This window comes from Cyprinodon tularosa, unplaced genomic scaffold (genome assembly GCF_016077235.1).
Source record: "Cyprinodon tularosa strain WSP-4 unplaced genomic scaffold, ASM1607723v1 ctg121, whole genome shotgun sequence".
NCBI classification, from domain to species: Eukaryota; Metazoa; Chordata; class Actinopteri; order Cyprinodontiformes; family Cyprinodontidae; genus Cyprinodon; species Cyprinodon tularosa.
This window is the reverse complement of record NW_024038015.1, coordinates 1,466,037-1,490,270: the sequence shown is the minus strand read 5'-3', so window position 1 is coordinate 1,490,270 and position 24,234 is coordinate 1,466,037. Positions and strand designations below refer to the sequence as shown.

The 24,234-nt window shown below is 35.6% G+C and overlaps 1 protein-coding gene across 1 annotated transcript in view; it reads left to right on the top strand.

Annotated features, from left to right (window-relative positions):
• b4galnt4a (beta-1,4-N-acetyl-galactosaminyl transferase 4a) overlaps positions 1 to 24,234 on the top strand; it is a 229,398-nt gene that overhangs the window by 64,809 nt on the left and 140,355 nt on the right. Inside the window, exon 2 of the mRNA XM_038275583.1 lies at positions 14,112 to 14,224. Coding sequence (XP_038131511.1) covers positions 14,112 to 14,224 — 113 coding nt within the window. The remainder of the gene's footprint in view (positions 1 to 14,111; positions 14,225 to 24,234) is intronic.

Here is a 24,234-nt window from a genome sequence, read left to right as displayed (position 1 = left end):
TCTCATGTCTGAGGCCTTGTTATGCCTCTTGTCTTAATGCACTCTCTTTTTTTCTCAGAAGGCCTTGTTGTTAGAGCTAAACTAAATGCCAGAGAGTGCAGCACTCAAAGCTGGGCATATTCATCAGTGTCACAGCAGCCCTCCACTCAGCTTCGTTACTGACTGTCTAATGGCACAGATCAGTGCAGTTTATTTGCTATAATTAGCTGGCTCCATTTGGCCAGCACAGCCCCAGCGAACCCTTGCAACACTTATGCTGCCCCCTGCCATGCTACCCTACCAGTGTGAATGCTATTCCATGTAAAATGAGTCAATTATAAGCTTTATATCCGCTTTGTCATTTTTTTCTCAACCATGTCTTATTTTGTCATGCATGAAGGCGAGTAAAAAGCCTTGTAAAACCTCCCTGTTTCTTAAAAGCAAGTAAAATCAAACTTAAATTAAGATAAGGTGACATACTTATACCAATCAGTCATTGAATCAGTTTTCAAACAGCCACCCAATGTGACAGTAGATTAAGGAACACGTGTGCATATGGAAGTTTCAAAAAGCTGGGGTCACATAGGGTTACAAGCAAATACTGTATTTACATTCACTGGATATAAAGAAAGAACCTGTTTCACAGAGACATAAAGTCAGATTGAATGTTTTTAGCTTCAGATATGTTGGTACTCTGAAAAAAGTAATGCAAACGTTTTTGGCATTTACTTACATATTTAGTTTTTTTTTTTTAACACAATTGTTAGAGTTATGTAGCAGGGTAGGACATTGATTTTGGATTTCATCTCATCCCCAATATCCACTTGTATTTTCTCCATCTGCAGTCATCCTTCCCCTCACTTAATTTTTTTGAATATATATATATATATATATATTTCCCTCTCTTGTGTCTTTAAAAGCTTGTATTCTCTTTTTCCTTCTCATGCAAATTTAATGTTCTTCCCATATAGAGGATAGGAGCCCAAGAGGTCTATTTAGCGTTCCCACACCATGATGCTGCAAATGCAAAGGGAGCACAGCCTGCGTCACCAAGATGAAGTCATACTGTATTCACTGAGCACACATGACTAACCTGTCAATTATTTCAACCCAGTCTCATGGGAAAATGTACCCCCACTACGTTGGTCCACACTGCAAAACGTAGTGGAGGTACATTAATGGCCATTTTTTTGTGGTACTGTTACGTTTCTTCTGTCTATACGCTTTCTATTGTTTTACGTCCTAGTCACGTGACTTTCAAGATTCCAGCTGGGAGAAGAAAAAAATATATATAGATGGCCGACATTCGCTCATTTTTTTGTGGAAAGATTAATAACTTGAGTTTGTTTTTGCATTAAAATGAGTTTTGATTACATTTCTAGTGAGAAATGTATAGTTTGTTGCCAGAATATTTACTCAGGGAATGTACATATTCACTTGCTTGTTCGTTTCTTGCAAAGATTTTTCAAGATAATGTGAAACTGTAACGTTTTGGTATAAACATGGCTGAGATTTCTCTAACTTTTAGTGGGAAAATCAATAATTTCAATCAGTTTCTGCATTTAAATGGGTTTTGATTACATTTATAGCGAGAAGTGTAGGGTTTATTTACATAATATTTACTTAGTGAACATACATAATCACCCGCTTGCTAGTTTTTGCTACGTTTTTTCGGATGTCGTCAGGATTATGTGAAATTGCAACGTTTTGGCTGCTACCCATCGCCTAGCATTTAGCTGCCGCCCCGATTCAACATTGAATTCTTTGTGGTTTAACTCCATCTGACGGATCAAACCCTCGCCACTGAGTGCGTTGCGTCTGAGGTTGATTTTCAGATCAATGCATTACGTCGTGGCATACGGGAGAAACTAATTAAACTAGTTAAAAAAGGATCATGGGTTAAGATCGGATGTGTTTTATTTGGAAATCTACCGGATCCTTTGTGCAATTAACTTCCTGTTTGGTGCGATCTCATTGATGGATTTTGACCGGATTTTGACCAAAGAGGAACTAAAAAAAACAAAAAACAATTTGAATACACAACCAGCATATCTGGAATCAGTGACAGAGAGCGACTGGGACCAGAAGTTTATTAATTTCTCCCCACTGATTTCCATTCAAAATGTTTTCGATCCCACCGAGCTCTAGGGAAGGGGCGGGCATACCGCCACCTACTGTTCATGAGTGTGTAGCAACATTGTTTTACATCTATTAAATTCTATTTTTTAATGTTGTATTCTGAAGATAAATAAATAATGCTTTCCTTAATCTATAAATATCTTTTATATTTCCTTTATTTCCCAATAATCCTTTAAGACTCCATTCTTGGCCTGTCCTTTCAACTCTTTTCAATTTCTTCCTTTCAGGTCAAGATGTTTTAAAGTTCATCAATACGTGTTCTATATTTTCTATCTCTCCACATCCTTCACATTTATCATTATTTTTCCTCCCTATTAAGTATAAATTGTCATTTAAATAAGTATGACCTACTCTTAATCTGATCATTATTATTTCTTCCCTTCGGTTTCTCTCATTAATATTTCTATTTAATACTGACTTTTGTACTTTATATAACCTTCTTCCTTTTTTATCTTCATTCCACCTTTTTTGCCATTTTTCAATGTCTTTCCTCTTAATAAATGATTTTCCTTTCCCTTTCCCTAAAGGAATTGTAATTGTTATTGCCTCCTCTAATTGCTAATTTGTCTACTACTACTACATTTTCCCACTTTGACCTTTTAAGGTTAGCATATTGACCAAAAGCTGACACCAAAAATAAAGCAATCGATTATGTACAACAATATGCTACATTTAATGAAGACTAATACAGATTTTACTCTCTTATAAGAATTAGTTTTAGGTTTTATAGGGGAGAGTTTGTATCGGCAGTCATTTGGGAATCTTTTATGTATTTACTGGTAAAGAACAACCTCTCAACCCATTTAATGTAAATGTTGCGTCGAACCAGAAAGTTACTTGAAGAGCATAGATGCATAAATATATGCATAGCTTTAACAAGGGCCTCATGAAGGTCTGTTCTGTTATTCTCTTTTGGAGAATATAGACATTGTGGGCATTCATTTCCCTGATAAGCTGGTGAAGATTCTTAGACATCCAGGTCATAATCATTCCAAAAAAAAAACAAACAAAAAAAACAAACAAAAAAACTTTGGACTTTGTTTTTCAAGTTTGAAGACTTCCCATTCAGGACGTTTTTCAATTCAAAATTACAGTAGCCCAACAAATCCTTGTTTTGGCTAAGAAAATATGCAAATTGAACCTGATGCCTGATCCCAATAGCTTGACTCTGAACCGAAATTGATCCCTATTACTTTTTGGCCACATGCACATTATTGTGCTGCCTGGTCAACCCTATGAAAATGTTCTGGAACTGCCACTGAACTGACACCCAATGCATGGAGGGTAACCCAAAAAGGGCCATTGTTAGAGAAACTGGGTGCCTACAAAGTGCTGTTTTCAAGCTAATTAATGGAAAGTTAGGTGGAATGAAAAGTAGACAAATAACAATTACAATTCCTTTAGGGAAAGGGGAAGGAAAATCATTTATTAAGAGGAAAGAAATTGAAAAATGGCAAAAAAAAAAGGTGGAATGAAGATAAAAAGGAAGAAGGTTATATAAAGTACAAAAGTCAGTATTAAATAGAAATATTAATGAGAGAAACCGAAGGGAAGAAATAATAATGATCAGATTAAGAGTAGGTCATACTTATTTAAATGACAATTTATACTTAATAGGGAGGAAAAATAATGATAAATGTGAAGGATGTGGAGAGATAGAAAATATAGAACACGTATTGATGAACTTTAAAACATCTTGACCTGAAAGGAAGAAATTGAAAAGAGGACAGGCCAAGAATCGAGTCTTAAAGGATTATTGGGAAATAAAGGAAATATAAAAGATATTTATAGATTAAGGAAAGCATTATTTATTTATCTTCAGAATACAAAATTAAAAAATAGAATTTAATAGATGTAAAACAATGTTGCTACACACTCATGAACAGTAGGTGGCGGTATGCCCGCCCCTTCCCTAGAGCTCGGTGGGATCGAAAACATTTTGAATGGAAATCAGTGGGGAGAAATTAATAAACTTCTGGTCCCAGTCGCTCTCTGTCACTGATTCCAGATATGCTGGTTGTGTATTCAAATTGTTTTTTGTTTTTTTTTAGTTCCTCTTTGGTCAAAATCTGGTCAAAACCCATCAATGAGATCGCACCAAACAGGAAGTTAATTGCACAAAGGATCCGGTAGATTTCCAAATAAAACACATCCGATCTTAACCCATGATCCTTTTTTTAAACTAGTTTAATTAGTTTCTCCCGTATGCCACGACGTAATGCATTGATCTGAAAATCCACCTCAGACGCAACGCACGCAGTGGCGAGGGTTTGATCCGTCAGATGGAGTTAAATCACAAAGAATTAAATGTTGAATCGGGGCGGCAGCTAAATGCTAGGCGATGGGTAGCAGCCTAAACGTTGCAATTTCACATAATCCTGACGAGATCCGAAAAACCGTAGCAAAAACTAGCAAGCGGGTGATTATGTATGCTCTCTGTCATTGATTCCAGATATGCTGGTTGTGTATTTAAATTGTTTTTTTTTTGTTTTTTTGTTCCTCTTTGGTCAAAATCTGGTCAAAACCCATCAATGAGATCGCACCAAACAGGAAGTTAATTGCACAAAGGATCCGGTAGATTTCCAAATAAAACACATCCGATCTTAACCCATGATCCTTTTTTTAACTAGTTTAATTAGTTTCTCCCGTATGCCACGACGTAATGCATTGATCTGAAAATCAACCTCAGACGCAACGCACGCAGTGGCGAAGGTTTGATCCGTCAGATGGAGTTAAATCACAAAGAATTCAATGTTGAATCGGGGCGGCAGCTAAATGCTAGGCGATGGGTAGCAGCCAAAACGTTGCAATTTCACATAATCCTGACGAGATCCGAAAAACGTAGCAAAAACTAGCAAGCGGGTGATTATGTATGTTCACTAAGTAAATATTATGTAAATAAACCCTACACTTCTCGCTATAAATGTAATCAAAACCCATTTAAATGCAGAAACTGATTGAAATTATTGATTTTCCCACTAAAAGTTAGAGAAATCTCAGCCATGTTTATACCAAAATGTTACAGTTTCACATTATCTTGAAAAATCTTTGCAAGAAACGAACAAGCAAGTGAATATGTACATTCCCTGAGTAAATATTCTGCCAACAAACTATACATTTCTCACTAGAAATGTAATCAAAACTCATTTTAATGCAAAAACAAACTCAAGTCATTAATCTTTCCACAAAACAATGAGCGAATGTCGGCCATATATATATTTTTTTTCTTCTCCCAGCTGGAATCTTGAAAGTCACGTGACTAGGACGTAAAACAATAGAAAGCGTATAGGCAGAAGAAACGTAACAGTACCACAAAAAAATGGCCATTAATGTACCTCCACTACGTTTTGCAGTGTGGACCAACGTAGTGGGGGTACATTTTCCCATGAGACTGGGTTGATTATTTACAGAGTGTGCTGTTGTGTGCGCCACACATCAGCTGTCTGCTCTGTCTGTAAATATTTTGTTTGTTATTTGTTTTCTGCCTCTGTTTCGATATGTCTGTATTGATGTTTTTTATCATTTCCTACTAATTTCTTAACTTAACGACTATTTCCATAATCCTCATGCTTACTTGTGGTTAAACCCTCTCAGTATAGATATCAAATGTCAACTGATAGCTAAAAATTGTAGAAAGTTACAAGAGAAGAGGTCAGTAGGATCCTTGGTAAGCAAATCTCTAAAGAGAAAAGGCACAGCACACAGCACATACTAACTATGAGTGAAGTATGGTTGTTTCACATGCAGATGTTGTTGTGTCAGCAAACAAGAAACAGCAGGTCTCTTGAGATTTTAGTGCAATAAAAAAGCAAAACATGCTGTCAGCTGTAGTTAAGCACAGAAAACCACCTTGGCAATGAGGAAGGTCAGGGGCAGGCGGAGGAATATTGCCCAAGTCTAAAGGCAGTTTGGTATGCCTGCAAGCAGGTCAGTACAAGAGTAATTTGCAGAAGGACATTCACTTCATTAAGCTTTGAGTTAGAAACATTGGAAGTCCATACGGATGTGCAAACGATGGGGAGATCGTGCAATGGTGAAAGTGTACATGCTCTCATTTCTCTCGTGACTTTTATAATGCAAAAGTGAGAAACTTATGTTAGCTCTGTAAGATTCTGCCCCTTCTTAAAAGCAGAAACGTAGTGGTAGATACACAGACTAGCCTTTTCGAAAAAACATTTTATTCTTCCGTTTGCCAGTAGCTAAAGCCAAACCTTGTGGCTTCCAAAATAATACCACATCCATAGCAGTTACCATTACAGTGTAAATTTAACTTATTTTCAACTTTAGAGAATGCATGATGTTGAGGTCACAAAAATACGATTAGGGATTTTTGAAATATTTGTTAGCAAAACTAACAGTTCCACTTTTTTTTTTTTTTTGCATATACATCAAGGGTTGAAGAATAAGCATCTATGGATTCTTGTTTATTGACTTGGTTATATAAGGAGTCTTCTTTTTAGTTTTAGTTCCAGGATGTTTTTTATGCCACGAAGAGGATTGAAAAGATGACCGTTATGTCTTCCTGCATTTGTCATGGTTCTGCCCCCTTGTTCTGCCTTCGGTTTTCAGTTACACTGTGATTTTGTTTTCTTGGTAATTGGTTTCTTTCCCATTTTGTGTCATTCTAGTTGTTTTCTAGCCATGTTTTTTTTTTTTTTTTGTTCTCTGTTGCCCCCTTTTGCCAGTCTCCTTTCCCCTAGCTTCTAGTTGCTTCTATCCACACCTGCTCCCTGACAGCTGATTACCCAGTCTTTGTTCTGTCTCCCATACGTATTCCTTCTGTGCAGTTCCTCAGTGCTGGATTCTCTTCGTTACCTACTTCTCATGTGTGTTTCTCCCTGGCGTCTCCTGGTTTTTGGTTTCCTGTTTATTGTTTTTGGATTATACTTCTGTTGCCATTTCTTTCTAAATTAAATTAGCAAGAACTCATCTCTGCCACATCATCTCTGCATTTGGGTCCACAAACAACCTCCTCCCAACCTTAACACATATAGAAAAAAGGTCTTAGAAATTTTAAGGGTATTTAAGGTATCACCATCCAGCTCAGGTTTGATCATTTTACAGACTTTGAACTAGAGATACAAATCCCTTTAGTGTGGAAATTGGATGTGACTTTGGTAGCTCAAGTAGACAGAAGAATGCTCACAATTACGAACAAGACTAAATAGCATGAAAATTTAAAATAAACTAATAAAATGAGATGATCACGTAGAAATTAAAAATGCTAGAGTGAATGTGGGAAAGAACATAATTGTATGAAATACTTTTAAAGCAGGTAGAAAATCGTACAAAAAAATCCAGAAACTATGTGAAGATAAAGGCATTCATGTACAAAAAGAGATGGAGCCTGATCATCAGTGTTTGTGTGTCTTAAAACGTGCAAACTTGTTTTTATGCACAGAGCAGATCTTTAAAGAAAGCGCAAAGAGATCTTATTTTATTGACCATGAATTTGGTCATCGTGCTAAATCATGGGTGGATGATTTGCAATTGTGAGCATTTACCCAGCGGAAGGGGATTTTCCAAATCTGAAAGTCAACTGCGGTCACAGTTTCCTCCTACTGAAACATTTTTGCAGTCATTTTGACCACAAGGGAGTCATATCTCAACAGTGTGCTTGCAAAAAACAAAACAAAAAAACAAACAAACAAAAAAAAACAAATGTTTCCTGACCAGATAAATAAACTGCACATCAAGCAAGTGTTCCTGAAAAAAGCAAGATATTTTGTGATCGGGGCAAATATGTATGATATCAATGTGCGTTCTCTTACTGGTGACTGAATTGTTAACCAGTTCTTTTTTTTTTTTTTGTCAACGTCCTCACAAATATTTGGTATTTTGAAAGTTTTGGGTTCCATTCCATTCACACGAACACCAAATGTTCATGTGCCTTTAGGTAGGACTCTTAGCCATAAGGTGCTAAGTGCATATCAATTTATCAGTATATGTATGTAGTGGGTGTAACTAGTTTACAGACCATTTAGACATGTCAAAGATTTCATGCTGGGACAATACTACATGCACAATGCAATTGTAGAACTGCTACTAAATTTACATACAAATAATAAAAAAAAAGAGAATCACACGCTGTTAGGTGGATTAAGAGTCTCTTACCTCAACATTCTTAATGCTTGAAGCGTGTAAATAATTGTCATGATTAAGTTTTTTTCATCACTGAATTTTATGAAGCAGAACATTTGGTCCTTATGTATATTAGAATCAAATGAGAAATCACTAAAAAAAGGGAGTTTTTCCCATCCTGACACAAAAGCATGAAATTTATTTAACCCCCTATTTAACCCCAGAAACATTTTTCACACAAAAAATCAAACAAAAAAACTACCACCTGTAGTTCTATTCTGAAAGCTGATGGATCAAAGGTAGTTAGATCTTAAATGCCCACTCCCTTTTTAATTCTTGTTCTATTCTTATATTACAGGCTTGTCAAAACTGGGTTAAACATCTCTCTTACTGGAATAAAAAATTATATATATATATATATATATATGTATATAAAAAAAAAAAAAAAACTTCAAGTAGTTGAGTTACTACTTGAAATGAGCCTATAGAATTAATTGTGTAGTCAGATTAGTATGTCTTGTTTTGTCTGATTTTAAGTTATTTAACCTATAATTAGCAAACAGGACATTTTTTCTCTTACAGGAAAAAACCTAATTAAAATAATATTGTATAAAGGGGATAAGTGCATTGTTCAGACATATAGACATATTTTAGAAAGGTAATGTTATTGAAATGTGATATTATATTATACAAACATGATAACTTTATCAATAGAAGCCTGCATTGACAACAAGACTCAGAAAAAATTGGTATTCCTGATTAATATAGAATGAGACATGAAGATGGGGAAAAATGCGGCATCCCACTGTTGTGATTCCTGCAAAACTGCGGCGTTCCAAAGGAGTGTCTCATGCGGTATAATGTATGAAATTTATACCAATGAGGGCAGCTGTAAGTCTACTTAACTCTCCAACTGGTCAGTGAGGAAGCCTAACACATCTAGATTATCTAATTAAGATTTTCTTCTGTACAGTCCTTTTAAGAGCCTTCTGTGTGCACATACTAATCTCATTCACAGAGCGCAGCAGCATCAGTAGCTCTCCATGCCTTATACGAAGCATTAGATAAAACTTTTCCATTTCTTGTGAGTCAGCCATTGTACAGTACCTCCTGAGTAACCATGTCCTAACATGTAAGCAAAAGGAAAACTGACACTCATGACATTTATACAATATGCTTATATTACAGAATTATTAATTTGAAAATACTTTTAAAATAGTTAAATGTTACAAATACTCCAAAAATATCCATCCTGTTTTCCTTCCATCTCTCTCCTTGGTATATTTTTACCTTCTGCAGCAGTGTGTTCTGGATTCTTTGATCAAGATACTGCTGCATCACTTTGTTGTTTATCAGTTGGCATACAGTAAACTCTGGGTTCCTATCATTCTTGTTTAAATCAACACTTAGTCATATACTTATATATATACTTTAAATATATACAATTTACATATATAAACATGCATTTCCATGTGGTCTGCATATCTACACACAAACACATTGATCGCAAACACACCTGAACATCTCTGATGTGAGCTGTGACAGCTGCAGTAGGATGAACTCTTTAAAGATTAGAATGCCAGTAGTTTTAAAGGCATGCTACGCAAGGCAAAATCATACAATTCCCTTTGCATTGTGAGGCCTTTATAAAATACAAAGAAACAAACTAAAAACAGTGTGCTCATATGTGTCTTCACAAAGTTTGAAAGTTGCTTTCCGTCATTTTTGCTGCATGTGTGATTTTGCTGTTGCTTTAGAACTGGAGGCCATAGACTGATTAAGCAGGACATAAAAGAGGTGACTCTTTAATGATTAGTATTCTGTGTGGTTTCCCACTGGTGGCAGAGTTTGTAGTCAATTGGCTTCCATTAACCTGCCAGTTCGCTCTTCATTACTTCATTAAAGGTAGTATGGAGGCTTGAGGAAGTCCTGTCACAGAGCAGGCACTGACTTCTAACTTGCTGCAGAGGGCACATGGAATGTCCTTGAGAGGGTCCTCTTCCTGCAACTTGATTTTAACGGACAAAGAATTAAAATCATGCACACAAGCTCATGTTTAAGCAAACCCAGGGAATAAGAAATCAAAGAAAAACATTTGGCTGCAGCATGAGATAAGTCTAACTATAAAAGAGCAAACCAGGCTTATTTCTTGCTTTGTGTACACAAATTTATACTTAAATCAACACTAAAATGTTGAAATTCTTCAATCTTTTGTTTCATTTTTAATTGATTCGTCATTAATGAAAAACCTGAGTGAACATTTTTATTTGGACATGGATCCGTATGAAGAAAACAATAATATACTCACAGGCATCCATATTATATATATTAGAGAGCAGTTTTTGTAATAGTAACGTTTACAACCCTGCATAAATGCATGCTGCTTGTGTTCAACAACATATTTAAATGGATACAGTGATTCCTAAAACAATCCCTACTTCCTAAGGCAATACTTTAAGTTAAGAATTTGCTATTTTACATTTAAGTTAAATAAAAAATCTATTCATTTTATTTATATAGTGCTAAATCACAGCACTTGTCATTTTAAGGAACTTTGTAGAGTCAATTTAACAAAACCAAACACACAGATTGCTTAAAGGGATTCCTATATAAAGAAACAGAGCAGATAATATTGGGTCATTGACTCGGCAGCATTAACTGAGTCTTCTTTAGTTCATGGTTTACTCTTTAGCATCTGGCTGGTGCTTCATTTAATGCTTTTTTCAACTTTAATATTTTGAAATGGTTATGTACTCAAAAAAGTTCAAGTTGTTCCTTGACTACTATGGGACTCTGGTAAAAATAATTTTCAGATATTAAAAGGTGAATTCAAGGCTTTTCTCTGTAGTGGAGGATGTTCTTTTTCCGGGTGGATCATCTAAATAAGTGGTCCTCTTAATCGTCAATCATTCTGGTGATATGTTTACATAAGGCAGTCCTATGTGCTCATCCCCATTTTCACTTGCCAGTGGTGAATCTGATATAGTGGAAAAATTGCAAATCTTCTTTAGGAAAGTAAGCTTGTATGAGCGATGCAAACAGCAACTTTTAAACAGAGTACACAAGGAGAAATGGGCCCCAGGGTTGTGCATGTGCATTTTCTATTTAAAATCGAGAGGGCATGTCTTTTCAAAAATTTGTGCAAATCCTCCACTATAAGTTGAGAAATACGAATATCTCTGATATACGAATATCTCTGATATACGAAAAGAATATCAGAGATGCTCTTACTGGCCACTTCCTTACATGTACCTTTTTAGGTTCTTGTTAACACTAACAGCAGATCAGCCAGTCAAATGAAACATGAAAACGTTGGAACATCTGGAACTATGGTAACATCAGCAGGCGCAGTAGGGTAGAGTTAGCATTGCACAAATCTTAAGACTTCTCCCTTCCATTTAAAACTGCTACTGTGAATCTCCTCACAAATAATTTTATAGGTTGTTTAAAAACTTCCCCACTGCCTCCTAGAAATGTGTACACATCAAAGTATTAAGAACCATGTGGTCTGGGTAAAGCAATGTGAGAGCTAGAAACTGTCTACACCTCAGCTTGCTCCAAGAGATGTTTAAAATAATCTTTAGATGTAAAGTACTACGTCAAATTTAAAATTAATTAATGCATCTAGCATAGTACTACATTCTTCACATAGTTAACTTGCTTGTTATCTCAAATGGCTTGGAAAGCTTGGAAAGTCCTCATTTCTATTTATTGGTATTAGATTTGTTTTCTAGAGCGCTTAGAAAAGATAGAAAGTAATTCGTCGTGAGCTGTAGATTTACTTTCTCGGCTCAAAGTATATTTTATTAGAACTGTCTGGATTTAGATGCTAAGACAGTAGGACAGGGATGATGATATCCAAGCAAAAGAAGAATGGAAATCTTTAGTGTAGATTCTATTTGCCTCACTTTCAAAACGTAGTTCAGACATATCAAAAGCAATTATGTTTTGCAGCTTTGCTTATAGCATCTCTGCTGTACAATATTGTTTCTGTTTATGAATGAAGAAGAAACAGAGCCAGCATTCTAGTTGTCTTTTAATCTCCAATGGTCTCTCCACAGCTCCGCCTCTTCTTCAATCATTGCATCCAATACAACCCACTCAGGATTGTTATTAGGGGAACATATTGGAAAACTATTAGTCTTCATTATGGTTTATTGCTGCTCATTCTCCCTGTTTAGTATTTTAAACACATTCACTGGTTTTGTGCGTGTGTGAGCTCATGCATAACCACGCACTTATCTTCATGCTTTTGTGTACTTTGAAGTATGTGTGTGAAAAAAACATCCACCGGGGTCAGGCAGACAGTAATGAACCAATTTTACTGTAATGCATTCAGCTTTGGAGAGCACAAAGTCACCCCCACCCCTCACACACTCGGTCACTATAACTTTTTATGAGGGAGTCAATAGCACAGGCGCCATCTTTTATTGAATCCCATCCTTGCATTTACTGTGTTGTGCATGAGAGCCAAATGGAATCAAATGGAGTCAAATACAAATAAAAGAAGGTTGGACTGAACAGGGAATGGATTCTCCTTTTTAATGAGCTGGAAATGTTTACAGCAACTCTTTTGGGGCGATGTGTGGTTCTGTTAGCTCTGAATAACATGACCCCCGTGAACTGTTGAAAATCCTTCAGTTTGATAATACATAACTGTGTTTCCCTGGGTTTTACTTGGAGCACAGAGAGATCATTAGCGCTCTCTCTCAACCAATGTTCTGAAAACACACACACTTTGAAAAGTATGCCTACACACATAAACATTAGTTTTTCACCCCCAGTAAAGGGAACTTTTGCCATTAATGTTAAGGCTCAGAAAGTAGGACCAAGAATTCAGGCAAGCAGACAGTGAAATAACTTTTCATAAAAGCGTTTATTTAAAAAAGCGGATATGCAGTGTCAGCGGCTAGGAAGTCTAAGACAGGCATATCTATAGGAGAGAAACACAGGTTAGTGACCACGATAATCTGATGGAGGATGCTTATGAATACGTTAGTCACTATCCTGGTTTGAGACTTTAGTCTGTGCCCAGAGAATGAGGATAATTCCATCTGGTTAGCTGGCAAGATGCAGCGGACACTGCCAGAGAGTTCCAGATAAGGAAGCCTAGAAGATCTGCAGAGGTGACAGGAGATCAGATCAAAGCAGATGAAGGAAGGCAGAATAATCCACAGTGTAAAGTCAAAAGGGAGATACAAGTTCAGTCCTTAGAACAATCCAACATGAGTAAATAAAAAAGGTACACAGTTAAGACAGGGGCCGGCAGGCTCAATAGTCCCAATACAGAAACAGGTCAGGATCAGGCAAACAGAACACTATTAGTAACGCTCAAAAACTCCCTACACCAAAGGCTCAAGGATAATCTGGCACTGATGGCTGGGATCAAGGAGTTTAAATAGAAGCAGGAGCAGGTGGATCAGATGAGCAGTCATGAGGAACAGAGCTACACAGTTGAATGAAATGAGCAATCAAGTCAACCATCAGCAACAAAATCATGGCAATCAAAGGCAATTTTTTCCATTGTGCATCAAAACGTTTTAGAGTAACACTCTGCTGTAACTTTAATGCATCAAATGCTATTTACGGAATATCTTTTTGTATACTATAAACCATATATTTCTCAAGTGTTATCCTTTATGAATTAGGCTACACACATCAATCCACTTTTATTAGTCTTTTCTTTGAAAAAAAAGAGAAATGACACAATTTCATTGTTGACCTCTGCAATGATGGAAATTATGATATTTGTAATTGATGATTGCGATTGGAATAAAAATAATGTAATTACTGCTGGTGATGAAAATGGAGAGGATAATAACGTAGGGATGACAAAGTCTATAACGTTTGTCAAGATAATGATCCTTGCTGGCCATCTGAACAAGTTCAATATTTTCTTCCTGTTTGTCCAGATGGAGAGAGACAGACGGATGGGACGGATGCCAGCCGAAAGAGGGACGCTCGCTCCTCTGCCGGACACCACAAGAGCGAGGACACCAGTGACAGTAGGGAGGATGAGGCAGCAGTGAGTGTTTATTATAAATCCTTGTTTTGTTTTCTTAAAGAGATTCTTATCAGAGATGTGTTCCTGCCTTAATACATATTCCCCACACCACCCACATCTCTCTGACTAACAGGGTTTTATGTATCTGTGTGTAGAGCAGCACATCATGGCAGCAATAATTGTATTTGTGCTCTGTAATAATGATTCAGTTGCTGAAGATCTGTTCCAGATCATTCAAGAACGTACTAATAAAGATATCATATATCATCAAATTTTTTTCTTCTTATTATTTTTTTTATTCATTTTGAGCAAACGTTTCGTTTTGGACATCTTTACATTTTCTAATGCAATTCTTACAGTTTAGGCTTTTGCCTCCACCCACTGCTGCAAATTCTGATAAGATTTCAAGCCCAGAAAGGCTATTGCTTCAGTAACTTTTTTAATATGCTGTACAGGTGATCTTCTTGTATTTCCCTTAATTTCTATTTCCTATTTAGTTTAAGTGCTGTGAAATTAGTTTTTAGTCTGATATGAAACTGCTACTGTGAACATAGTCAGCTATTCTAAACCCATTGCATATTATTAGCCCTACACGCATCTCTCTCTTGAATAGCTGGAAATTAGTGACTTAAAGGTTTTTTATTGAAGAATCAGATTTTTATATTCATTCAATGCATTACAAATAATTTCTTCCATTTTTCTGTCTATATAAGGAACAACTAATACAATGCACTGTTAATCCCCTTTTCATTAATTCGCATTTAATTAAGTCAAAGTACTTAAATCGAGATAATCTTATATTCACTTCATTACCAATTAGATCCAAGATTGACCCCAGAAGGACATTTTTATTTCATATTTTACAGCCGTTAGGAAGAAATATAAGAACTAAAGATCTAAAATCAGGTCAGATGTCAGAGAAAATGGAAATAAGAATTGCACTGGGAATGCTTAGCTGGTGCATCATCAAACTGTTAATTAATGGATTTGAAAGATCCAGATAAGCTGAACTGAACAGCTAAATGCTAACTTGAGAAAATTTGATACCTCTATATATGATGCTATTTGTTATGTTATATTTCTAAAATAACATGACAAAATTGACGTTACATCTGATTCATGAATCATTCTTTTTGGTGATATGATCCATACGCTTTTCATTTATTGCAGACTAACTGCTGTTAGGGTGCTGTTAAGGAGTAGAAAAATTTTTTTTTTCTTCTAGACCTATTATTTTCTCAACTACCCATCATTTTCTTTACACAAAGGGCTCTGAAAGCATGGAAGTTTTAGGAGGTTAGTCTTATTCTACCTCAGACTATCAACAAGAGGTCTCACATTTGGGTCTGTCACAGGACTTGCATGTTTTAGAAAGTAATTGTCTGAGGAATCTTCAGAAGCTTCATTAATTATACACATTCTGACTATAATAAGGACAATATATTTGTCTATAAAGCCTATTCCAATGTGTATGAATTTTTATTATTAATGCATTTCTTGATATAGTCCCTATCTAATGTGTATAACTGGGATCAAATAGGGCATTTGGGTAAAGAACTACAAAATAATCTAAAGCTAGACTAAGTAAATTATAACAGTCTGTTGTTATGGCGTTTGTTTAAAACAACTTTTTATATTTTTTATGGGTTTCATACTTTTCTGCAATATAGTGTTGCTGCTTTGACAACCAGAGGTTTCAGTAGTTGCTCATGGAGCTTTTCTAGCTTTTAGAGTATGGATAAAAAAGAAATACTAATTTCTTCAATACCCTCAGTATAGCAGTGGTGGGATCAAGTTACTGTTTTGCAAGTCAGAAGTTTTCTCACTAAGAACAGAAGTCACATTTCAAACAACAGCATTAAAGACCCAGTTAATGTTCCTAGTCAAGTCAAAAAAAGTAATCTTATGATTTAAATCATCTTTAAAAGATGTAATTTGACAACATTTGTAACTGAATCAAAAATCATAATGCATTTGTGACTTAGGAATCATTTTTAAAAGGGTTCTAATTTGTTTACCAAAACTACAGGCAAACGGAAAATTAACTAAATTGTTTGAAAATAAGTGCAGTTAATGATCAGTAAAATTACATTACTCAGATAAATCAAATTTAAGCAACTTCATAAAAATATATTTTTTTTTCACTCAAAAACACATAATTTCCATGCTCCTGGTGTGGAGGCACTTACTTTGATGTCCTTATTCAAAGAGCAGAGACTTGCAGTGCACCAATAATATAGGAATAAAGTATTCAAATTGAATTAAAGACATTCTGAGAATTTCTTATTTAAACTTTTTTTTATTCTGTAGTTTAAATCCCTTTGCAAAGTAAACAAATTCAAGTTCTTACCATCTGATTTAAAATGTAATCTTTTATCTTTGTGGGATTAAAATCTGCTGGAAGAACCTGTAACTTCCAGGCTCTGTACACACATTTTTATATTAACTATAATTTCCTTCCCTTGTGTTTTCCAACATCATGTGTATTTATTTTAAAAAAGTATCATAATCTCTGTTAATATGCATGATAATACTAAACTTTTAAAAGGTTTTAAATCTGGATTATTTGGATAAGAAGTATTTATTTTAGACACACTTTTATCTAAACAGTCTATTTGCATTTGGAAAAATCTGATTAACATAATTAGTGTGTAACTCAATAGTGTCATGAAGCCTTATTTATAACATGGCAGCAGTAAAAGATTTGTAATTGAGACAAAATGATTAAACCAAAAATAGTTAAAGCACAAGACGTTTTTTTGTGGGTCGCCCATCTGCTTGACATAAAGGTGAGCTAAACAGTCAGCGTGGTTTTTACAACAGTGTAATCTGTTGATATTAGCAAAATGCAGAGGCATGTATAACAGGCAGGACAGTGAGCCGAGAATAGTTCGTTCGTTGGCGAATTTTATTACCATTTTATTACTAACATTCTGTTGTAAAATTTCAAGTCAAACTGTTCCAGTCACGAGGTCATTTGTGATTTTGTAAAAGTTTAGAGTCTAGAGTCATTCATTTTTTCTGTTCCAAATATCTTGTTTTGTAGACCTTTGTTTTTTTATTAATTAGCAGAAAGTAACTCACACTATAAAGGGAATTAAGAGTGTCTTATGTGTAAAGTGCCTTGAGATGACATGTGTCATCTCAGATTAAATCAATGATGTCCATCATGCTGTGATGATGAGGACATTTTCTCCATCAGAGACCTGATTTTCAGTTCAATACCAGAGCCTTTTTTTTTTTTATCAATATATTGTTTGACACACAAAACTTCCCAACTAGATCAACGGTGTCCAACACAGACACTGGCACCCCCGAGGAACATATACTAAAGTGAAACATTTTTTGTGGATAGCGGTCTTCTAAACTTGCGCCTATGTCATATTTTATTTGCTATAATTCCAGTAGTTTTGATTGTTTTAGTTATAACCCTGACTGCAGATATGGACGCATTTAGGTAGCTCTTTTTTGTTTTTGTTTTTTTTTTTTTGTTGCTTGCAGCCATTTCTTGATTTATGGAAATCATCACAGATTTACCTAATGATATGTTCTCCTCCCTCTCCCATTTTTAACAGACTCAACAAATAAGTAAACATTAAGATTACAGATTACAATACAAAGAACAGAGTCAGTTACTTTACTTTCAAGAAATATGTTAAGGTTCCATAACTGGCAAGTGTGATTTTTGTTTTGTTTGTTTTGTTTAAAACAATTATTCCCTGACATCCATATTTTCCAATGAAAAATTTATATAAATCAAACCTTTAATATCTTAAATATATATTTTGGTAAAAGTCAACGATAACCTTTGGAATACATTGCTTAAAAAAAGCGACCTTTTTAATTACCGTATTAGGGTCCTCAACAAGTGGACTTGAATCTATATATTTATTTTAAAAACATTTTTTAAACATCTTATATCCTTTAGAGCTGTTTTTCCCCAGTTTGCAGTATACTGTAGCAAAAAAGGAAAATAAAACATTTTACACTCCCTTGGGATGCATTATTCATCATCTCAGCCTTGGGCAGGCAATTTATTATAGATTTTTTCTTCCTCAACCTCAATTGATCAGATCTCTTGCCACTCGTGCTGACAGGCAGTTTACGTCAAAGTTTTATCTTGCCCGGGGTATCAGCCAAACTGCTTGAAGTGTGCAAGAATTAGGACAGGAAAGCAGACAGTTTGAAATTATTGAACATTCACTACATTTTTAGCCAGTATAAACTATAACCAATATTAGGAGCCTCAGAGCAGAAGCAGAGCCCACTTGGTCAGATCTGTATTTAGAAGGAAGGAATCTGTTACGTTTATCTTGATAAATCTTTGAGAATTATTTTTCACCCTGATATAGATTTTCATGACTAAGATGATAAAGCCAAAGCCTACACATTGTTTTTGAATCAGTATTTTTTTATGCAGTATAATAAATAGAGTAAAAAAACATTTACTATTGATATTGCCACTGCAATATTAATCAGTTACAAGAGACTCTTTTAACTGCACCTTCTTACACTTGATTGTTTTTGTAATTAACTGAACTGATCAATGCTACAATTATTCCAGGCTGTTTAAATCTGGCTCTTGTCGTGGAGACTATGGTTCTGCTTAGGCATGCTCACAGCCTTTTTCACATATTTGATTGACAGACCAAATTTTCCAATTAGCAAATCAAATACAACACCCAAACCTTGAGCAAATACAGATAAATAAGGCATACTAATATAACCTTAGCAACCAATCTTCTCCTTGAAAACTCAAAACAAAACCTGTTCAGTATAGCTTCTATGTTAAGACTGCATTGGAAAAGTTACATTTCAGATTGTATTTGGCTTGTCTGTATTTATCTTTGCTTCAGCAAGCATATTTCATATATATCACAAAAGACTGTATATTGAGGAAGAAAATAGTTTGATTCCACATGATTATTTTACTTTGTGTCAACGCTGTCATTCACAGATCTAACATTGTTAGCAAAATGTGAAGTATAACATCAATCATACCTCACAGAAAGACAGGCTAGTGGCTGCAGGAATGTAAGACCCCAAGAAAGTCAAACTTTAACACCTAACAGTGACAATATTGGTGTGCAGCTTCTGTTTTGCAGTTGGAACCAGCTGAGAAAAGAACAAGGCGATATATCTTATTTCATAAAATGCAGCAGCCTTAAGAATTGATTTAAGCAAGAACCTTAGGAAATGTGCTCTGCTAGATAAGAGTCGTGAGGGAAAGCTGGCAGGGTTTCTTTTTTTTTTTTTGAATAGCCTGCCTTCAAACTTTAAACCTGCCTGATGGTGTTAAAGCTTCTCTGTAGAACTCAAATGAAATCTGCTCTGTAAATGAATCAGGCTTGTGCCCTGAGGCTCAAATATTCGGCTGCACTGTAAGCACTTTTGCTGAAGTCTCTAAAGTGTGTCAGAATGCTTGCAGTGGAATCTTTATGAAATTGATTTGCATTTTATTTGTCATGCAGTATGTTCACTAAATTGCAATTGATAAATGTGGTCAGCTTAGAACGACGACAACTTAAATTATTTGCACTCATCCCTTAGCAGTAAACATGCACTAAAGCATCAGAGTCCTGCTATTGGCAGAAAAATTGTTTCGTATTTCGATTTACAGTTAGTATAGAACACAGCTGTGCAGTTTATGGTTAATCATAACTGTTCAATGTATAAACACTGTGGGTAGTATTTTACTCAGATACTACGATGAGTGTCTTTATGTGAATGCATGTTAACAAGGCATAAAAATCTGGCTGTTCTGTTTAGCTCTATAAATGTGTTTCTCTTCATCTATAATTTATGGGCCAATTTAGCCTCTTTGTTCTTTCGATTCCTGACCTCCTAAGTGACAGTGTGCGTGAATCTGTATTTGCCCGTGTCAAATGCATCTTTGACCATTGATTCTCATTTAAGGCTGAAGCAGAGGTTTTCCCAGGTTTTGCAGTTGTTTTGGGGGAAATTAATAATCAAATCATAATATAATATTAAAATGTCAGAGTATTTAATCTGAATGTCTATGTCTGATAAATGAGGGGAAGTCCCACACTGGATGTTTAAAGAATAATATAAGATTAGGAATAGAAATTTGATGGTATAACTTCCAGAGGCAACATGCTTATTCAACTTCGATAGGCATCCATTAACAAGCATTAAACCAAACTCCCAAAATCCTAATTTATTATGTGATTTTGAAAAATCCAAATTGTGCAACTCAGAACCACAAAAATATGGAAAAAAATGCTGGTATGATCACATTACAAGGAATTCACTTGAATAACACAAACACAATAGGCAAACTGTGTAGCACATGTTACCTCAAAGAGCCTGAATGATAGCTAATAACGTCTGTTAATGTCAGATTCAGAAATATTAAGTAAAAAAAGTATTGAATTTACCATCTAAAATTGAAAAGGTTATGGTAATTACAATTTTACATTCTCCAAAAAAGCATTGAGTAGCACATGATTGCCAATATACATAATCTTAACTGAATCTAGCAGAGAAGCAGCAGATTGTTAGATATAGTGGATTCATATTTTACTAGTAAATTGGGTCACCTGTTTGTCTGGAATACATGAATGTCCATTGGCATTATCTAGAGCTCATGGTACAGAATGATTTATTATTCTTTTGCCTCCATCAGTGTGTAAATGTCTGTATGAATGAATGCATCACTGAGTGCTTTGAAGTCCCCCTGACTCAAACGTACTATACAGGCCATTTACATTTCCAAAACTATTAAATCTCAGTTTGTTTTTTTTTGTTTTTTGTTAAATTAAAGGTATTGCAGGAAGGCAGAATATGTCTGTGTGTGTGTGTGGGTGACATTATGACGTCAGTCATTTAACAATAGCCTACATTAGCTTTCAGAATCCAGCTGCAATCAATATCAGCCGTATATTCAAAGACAAAACTTGATAATCTTTCATCACATTCTTGCTATTTTTGGCTAAAAGCATGATTTAGGTTAATCACCCAAATTTTGTACAAAACAGTTTATTATTTGAAGTCTATTGACATTTAATTATTGTAAATTGTATTGTACATTGTCACAAGGTTATTTTTAAACCAGTATATATATATTAATTGGCTATAACTTTAAATATAACAGTAGACTTGGGAAGCAAATGCTAAAATATATATTACACAATGCGACCTTCATTTACACATCTGGACACAATTGTATAAACCCCTTGTGTAATAAAAGAACAACTCGAAATGGTCACAGAAATAACTTAAATTGGACTAAATACACACAAATTCTAAGAAAAGAAATTACAATCAAAAGTTGTTTTTCAACCATGCTTCAAAAGAATGATATAAAAATAAACAAATGAAACAGGCCTGTACAAAAATGGCGGTACCCTAGAAAAGATGTGATGTGAAAAGGTGCTACAGTATGTTTTAAAGACAACCGTTTCCTCTAAACTTTCATGTGAAGAACTTATTGTGACTTTGCATTTGAACTTTAGTGTTTTTATTTTTGCGCTGCATGAAGCTGCACACCCACGTACAACGTACTTTCAACTCACCAGCATTTGTTGCAAGAGAGGAAACAAACAGCTAACTGGGCTTCCATGGCAACCACCTTAAGTAAAATTTGTTTCACAACCACTCAGCTTGATTTGACTTTGACCAGAGGTTGAGCTCATAATGAATGGTGGGGGGTTGAGAATAGAAAGTACTATTAGTTCATTTTTGAAGTGTTGGCTTTGCATGTTTCAGGTCTGTTTTGTAATTTACTGGTCCAAAAAGATACAGACATAATGTCATGGTGTTAGGCAAATATCTAAGCCTCAGAATCTTGTAAATGAACAGCATTCCAGGATAAGATTTGGTGCAGGGATAATCTTGGAGGAGATGTTCAGTTAGATTGAGTTGCAGATGGTTTGAGATAGTAATTTTCCCTAAAGGTTACTGACATGCATGTGTCGACAGGTCACCAAGGGGATGAAGGTTAGGATCCAGAAAGTTAGTTTCACTTACAGATTTGAAGCAGCTTTAGGAGTTTTTGGTCTTGAAGCAGGAACCTCAGAGAAAGAGACTGACTTCATTCTTCTTGTGATTTTGAGAGGCTTTGTGGGAGGTGGACAGGTCTTGATCCATGAGTAATGAAGTAGAAAAATTCTTAGTGCTGCCAGCTAGAGTTTAAAATAGTAATATTTGTACTGAAATCTTACAGTGGGTTCAAAAGGTTTGAACAGCAGACACATCTGAACATCTGGAAAAAAGAACAAAAATAGAATATAAAGTTAAGTTTCCTCTTAGAAACGGGTAAGAGAGAACACTGGCTAAAATTTTACCACGTGAGCAAAACCCTCAGGTGTTGAAGGGCTGGCAGCAGGCTCCTTATGAACACAGCTAATGGATGAGATTGATGGGATGCACCTGTGACAATCAGCCATGAGCTCAATTAGGTCCCCTGATGGAGAATGAGAAAATATAATAAACACTGCCCCATAACTATCAAGTGTTACCCCCCATGAAGATACACTCACAGCTGTGGAAGGCACATTGAATGAAGGTGGGGGTATAAACGAGAAAAGGATGGCCTCTTTCCTCCAACGGAAAAGGAAAGCAGTCATTGCTATGGAAACACAGTGACGCCCCATGGGCGTAACAGAAGCTCAGATTGACATGAAATAAAATATTACCCCTTTCTTAAATAAAATGTAAATGTTGAAATAGAATTGTTGAATTGAAATAGAGGACCTTCCCTTTTGGAATTCATGACGTGTTTTTTATTTTTCCTAACTTGTGATTTTCTGTCTGTGTGATGAAGATGCAGCAAACCAGTGGAACCTGCATTTAAAAGTGCGTGTTTCCTCCTCTATTTGGTCACGTTACACCCACTGCCAAATTCCAGCGAGCCTACACTGAAGCACACTCCCTATTTAATGGCTTAACTTTCCACTTGCCCTACCCACTGCGGGCTTTGGTCCTTGTTATGGCGGACCCTCTGTGGAAATGTGAAAACAAAGGTTTAGTGCTTAGGGTTAGTGTTTAGGGGCCGGTTAGGGATTCAGCCATTGAACCTGACACATAAGAGCATAGGCGGATCTACTGGGGTGGCATAGGGTGGCAAATGCCACCCTAAATGACAGCCTTGCCACCCCAGCTGCCACCCCAGTTGGCGGTAGGGGTGGCGAGGCTTATAAATTATGGATCATTTGAGAATTACGACCGCTAATTTCCAATGTCGGACTGCAGTGAATGCAGCACGAGATGACGCGAGAGCGACTAAGACTGATTGTTTTGAAAACCGAATGGGGCAAGGTGAGGGAGCCAGGGGTCACAGGGAGAGGAGACACGGGATGAAACAGGTAAAAATTGATTAACTTTCTATCGAGAAATGAAATCATAATGAAAGCACAATGTTGCTAGCATAGCTGCAATGCTGATTTTGAGATGATAAAAATCAGGTTGCAGAACGTTATTTCTCTATCTATGATGTTAGTTAGGCCTGACGTTTCAGGCTCATAAAGACATATTTGCGGTCAACTATGACAGAAAAGAGACGATCAAGTTTGGTTGTACTCAAATCAAAACGCACAAAGGCATTGGATCTAAATAAAGTTGTGAAGTGTTTTGCTGAGCAACATGGAAATCACTGCATTCAGCTGTTATAGACATATTAACTTTATGTTATGCTCTCTGGTGAGCCTTTACAGAGCTTTTACATTTTGTTTTGGCACCTCAGAAAATCTGATATTTCCTTTAATAACACCAAAAGTGTTAAAAGTTAAAAATGTGATACTGGTGTGAATCCTGCTTAATATGAAGCAGTGTTGTTGTTTCTTTTTTTGTATATATAATATGAAACTATCCAGAAATGACCCGTTTGAACCTACTCACAAGCAAAATGTATTTTTATGTTGCTTCTTTTCAGATTTATGGAGATTTTGATGTAACATACAGAACCCGCCTTTTTGTTGATTTGTTGATACAGCAGTATGGAGGACCAACTCTGCCATATTTAAAAATAAATACAGAAATAAATAAATGCTTAATAAATAAATAAGCATACA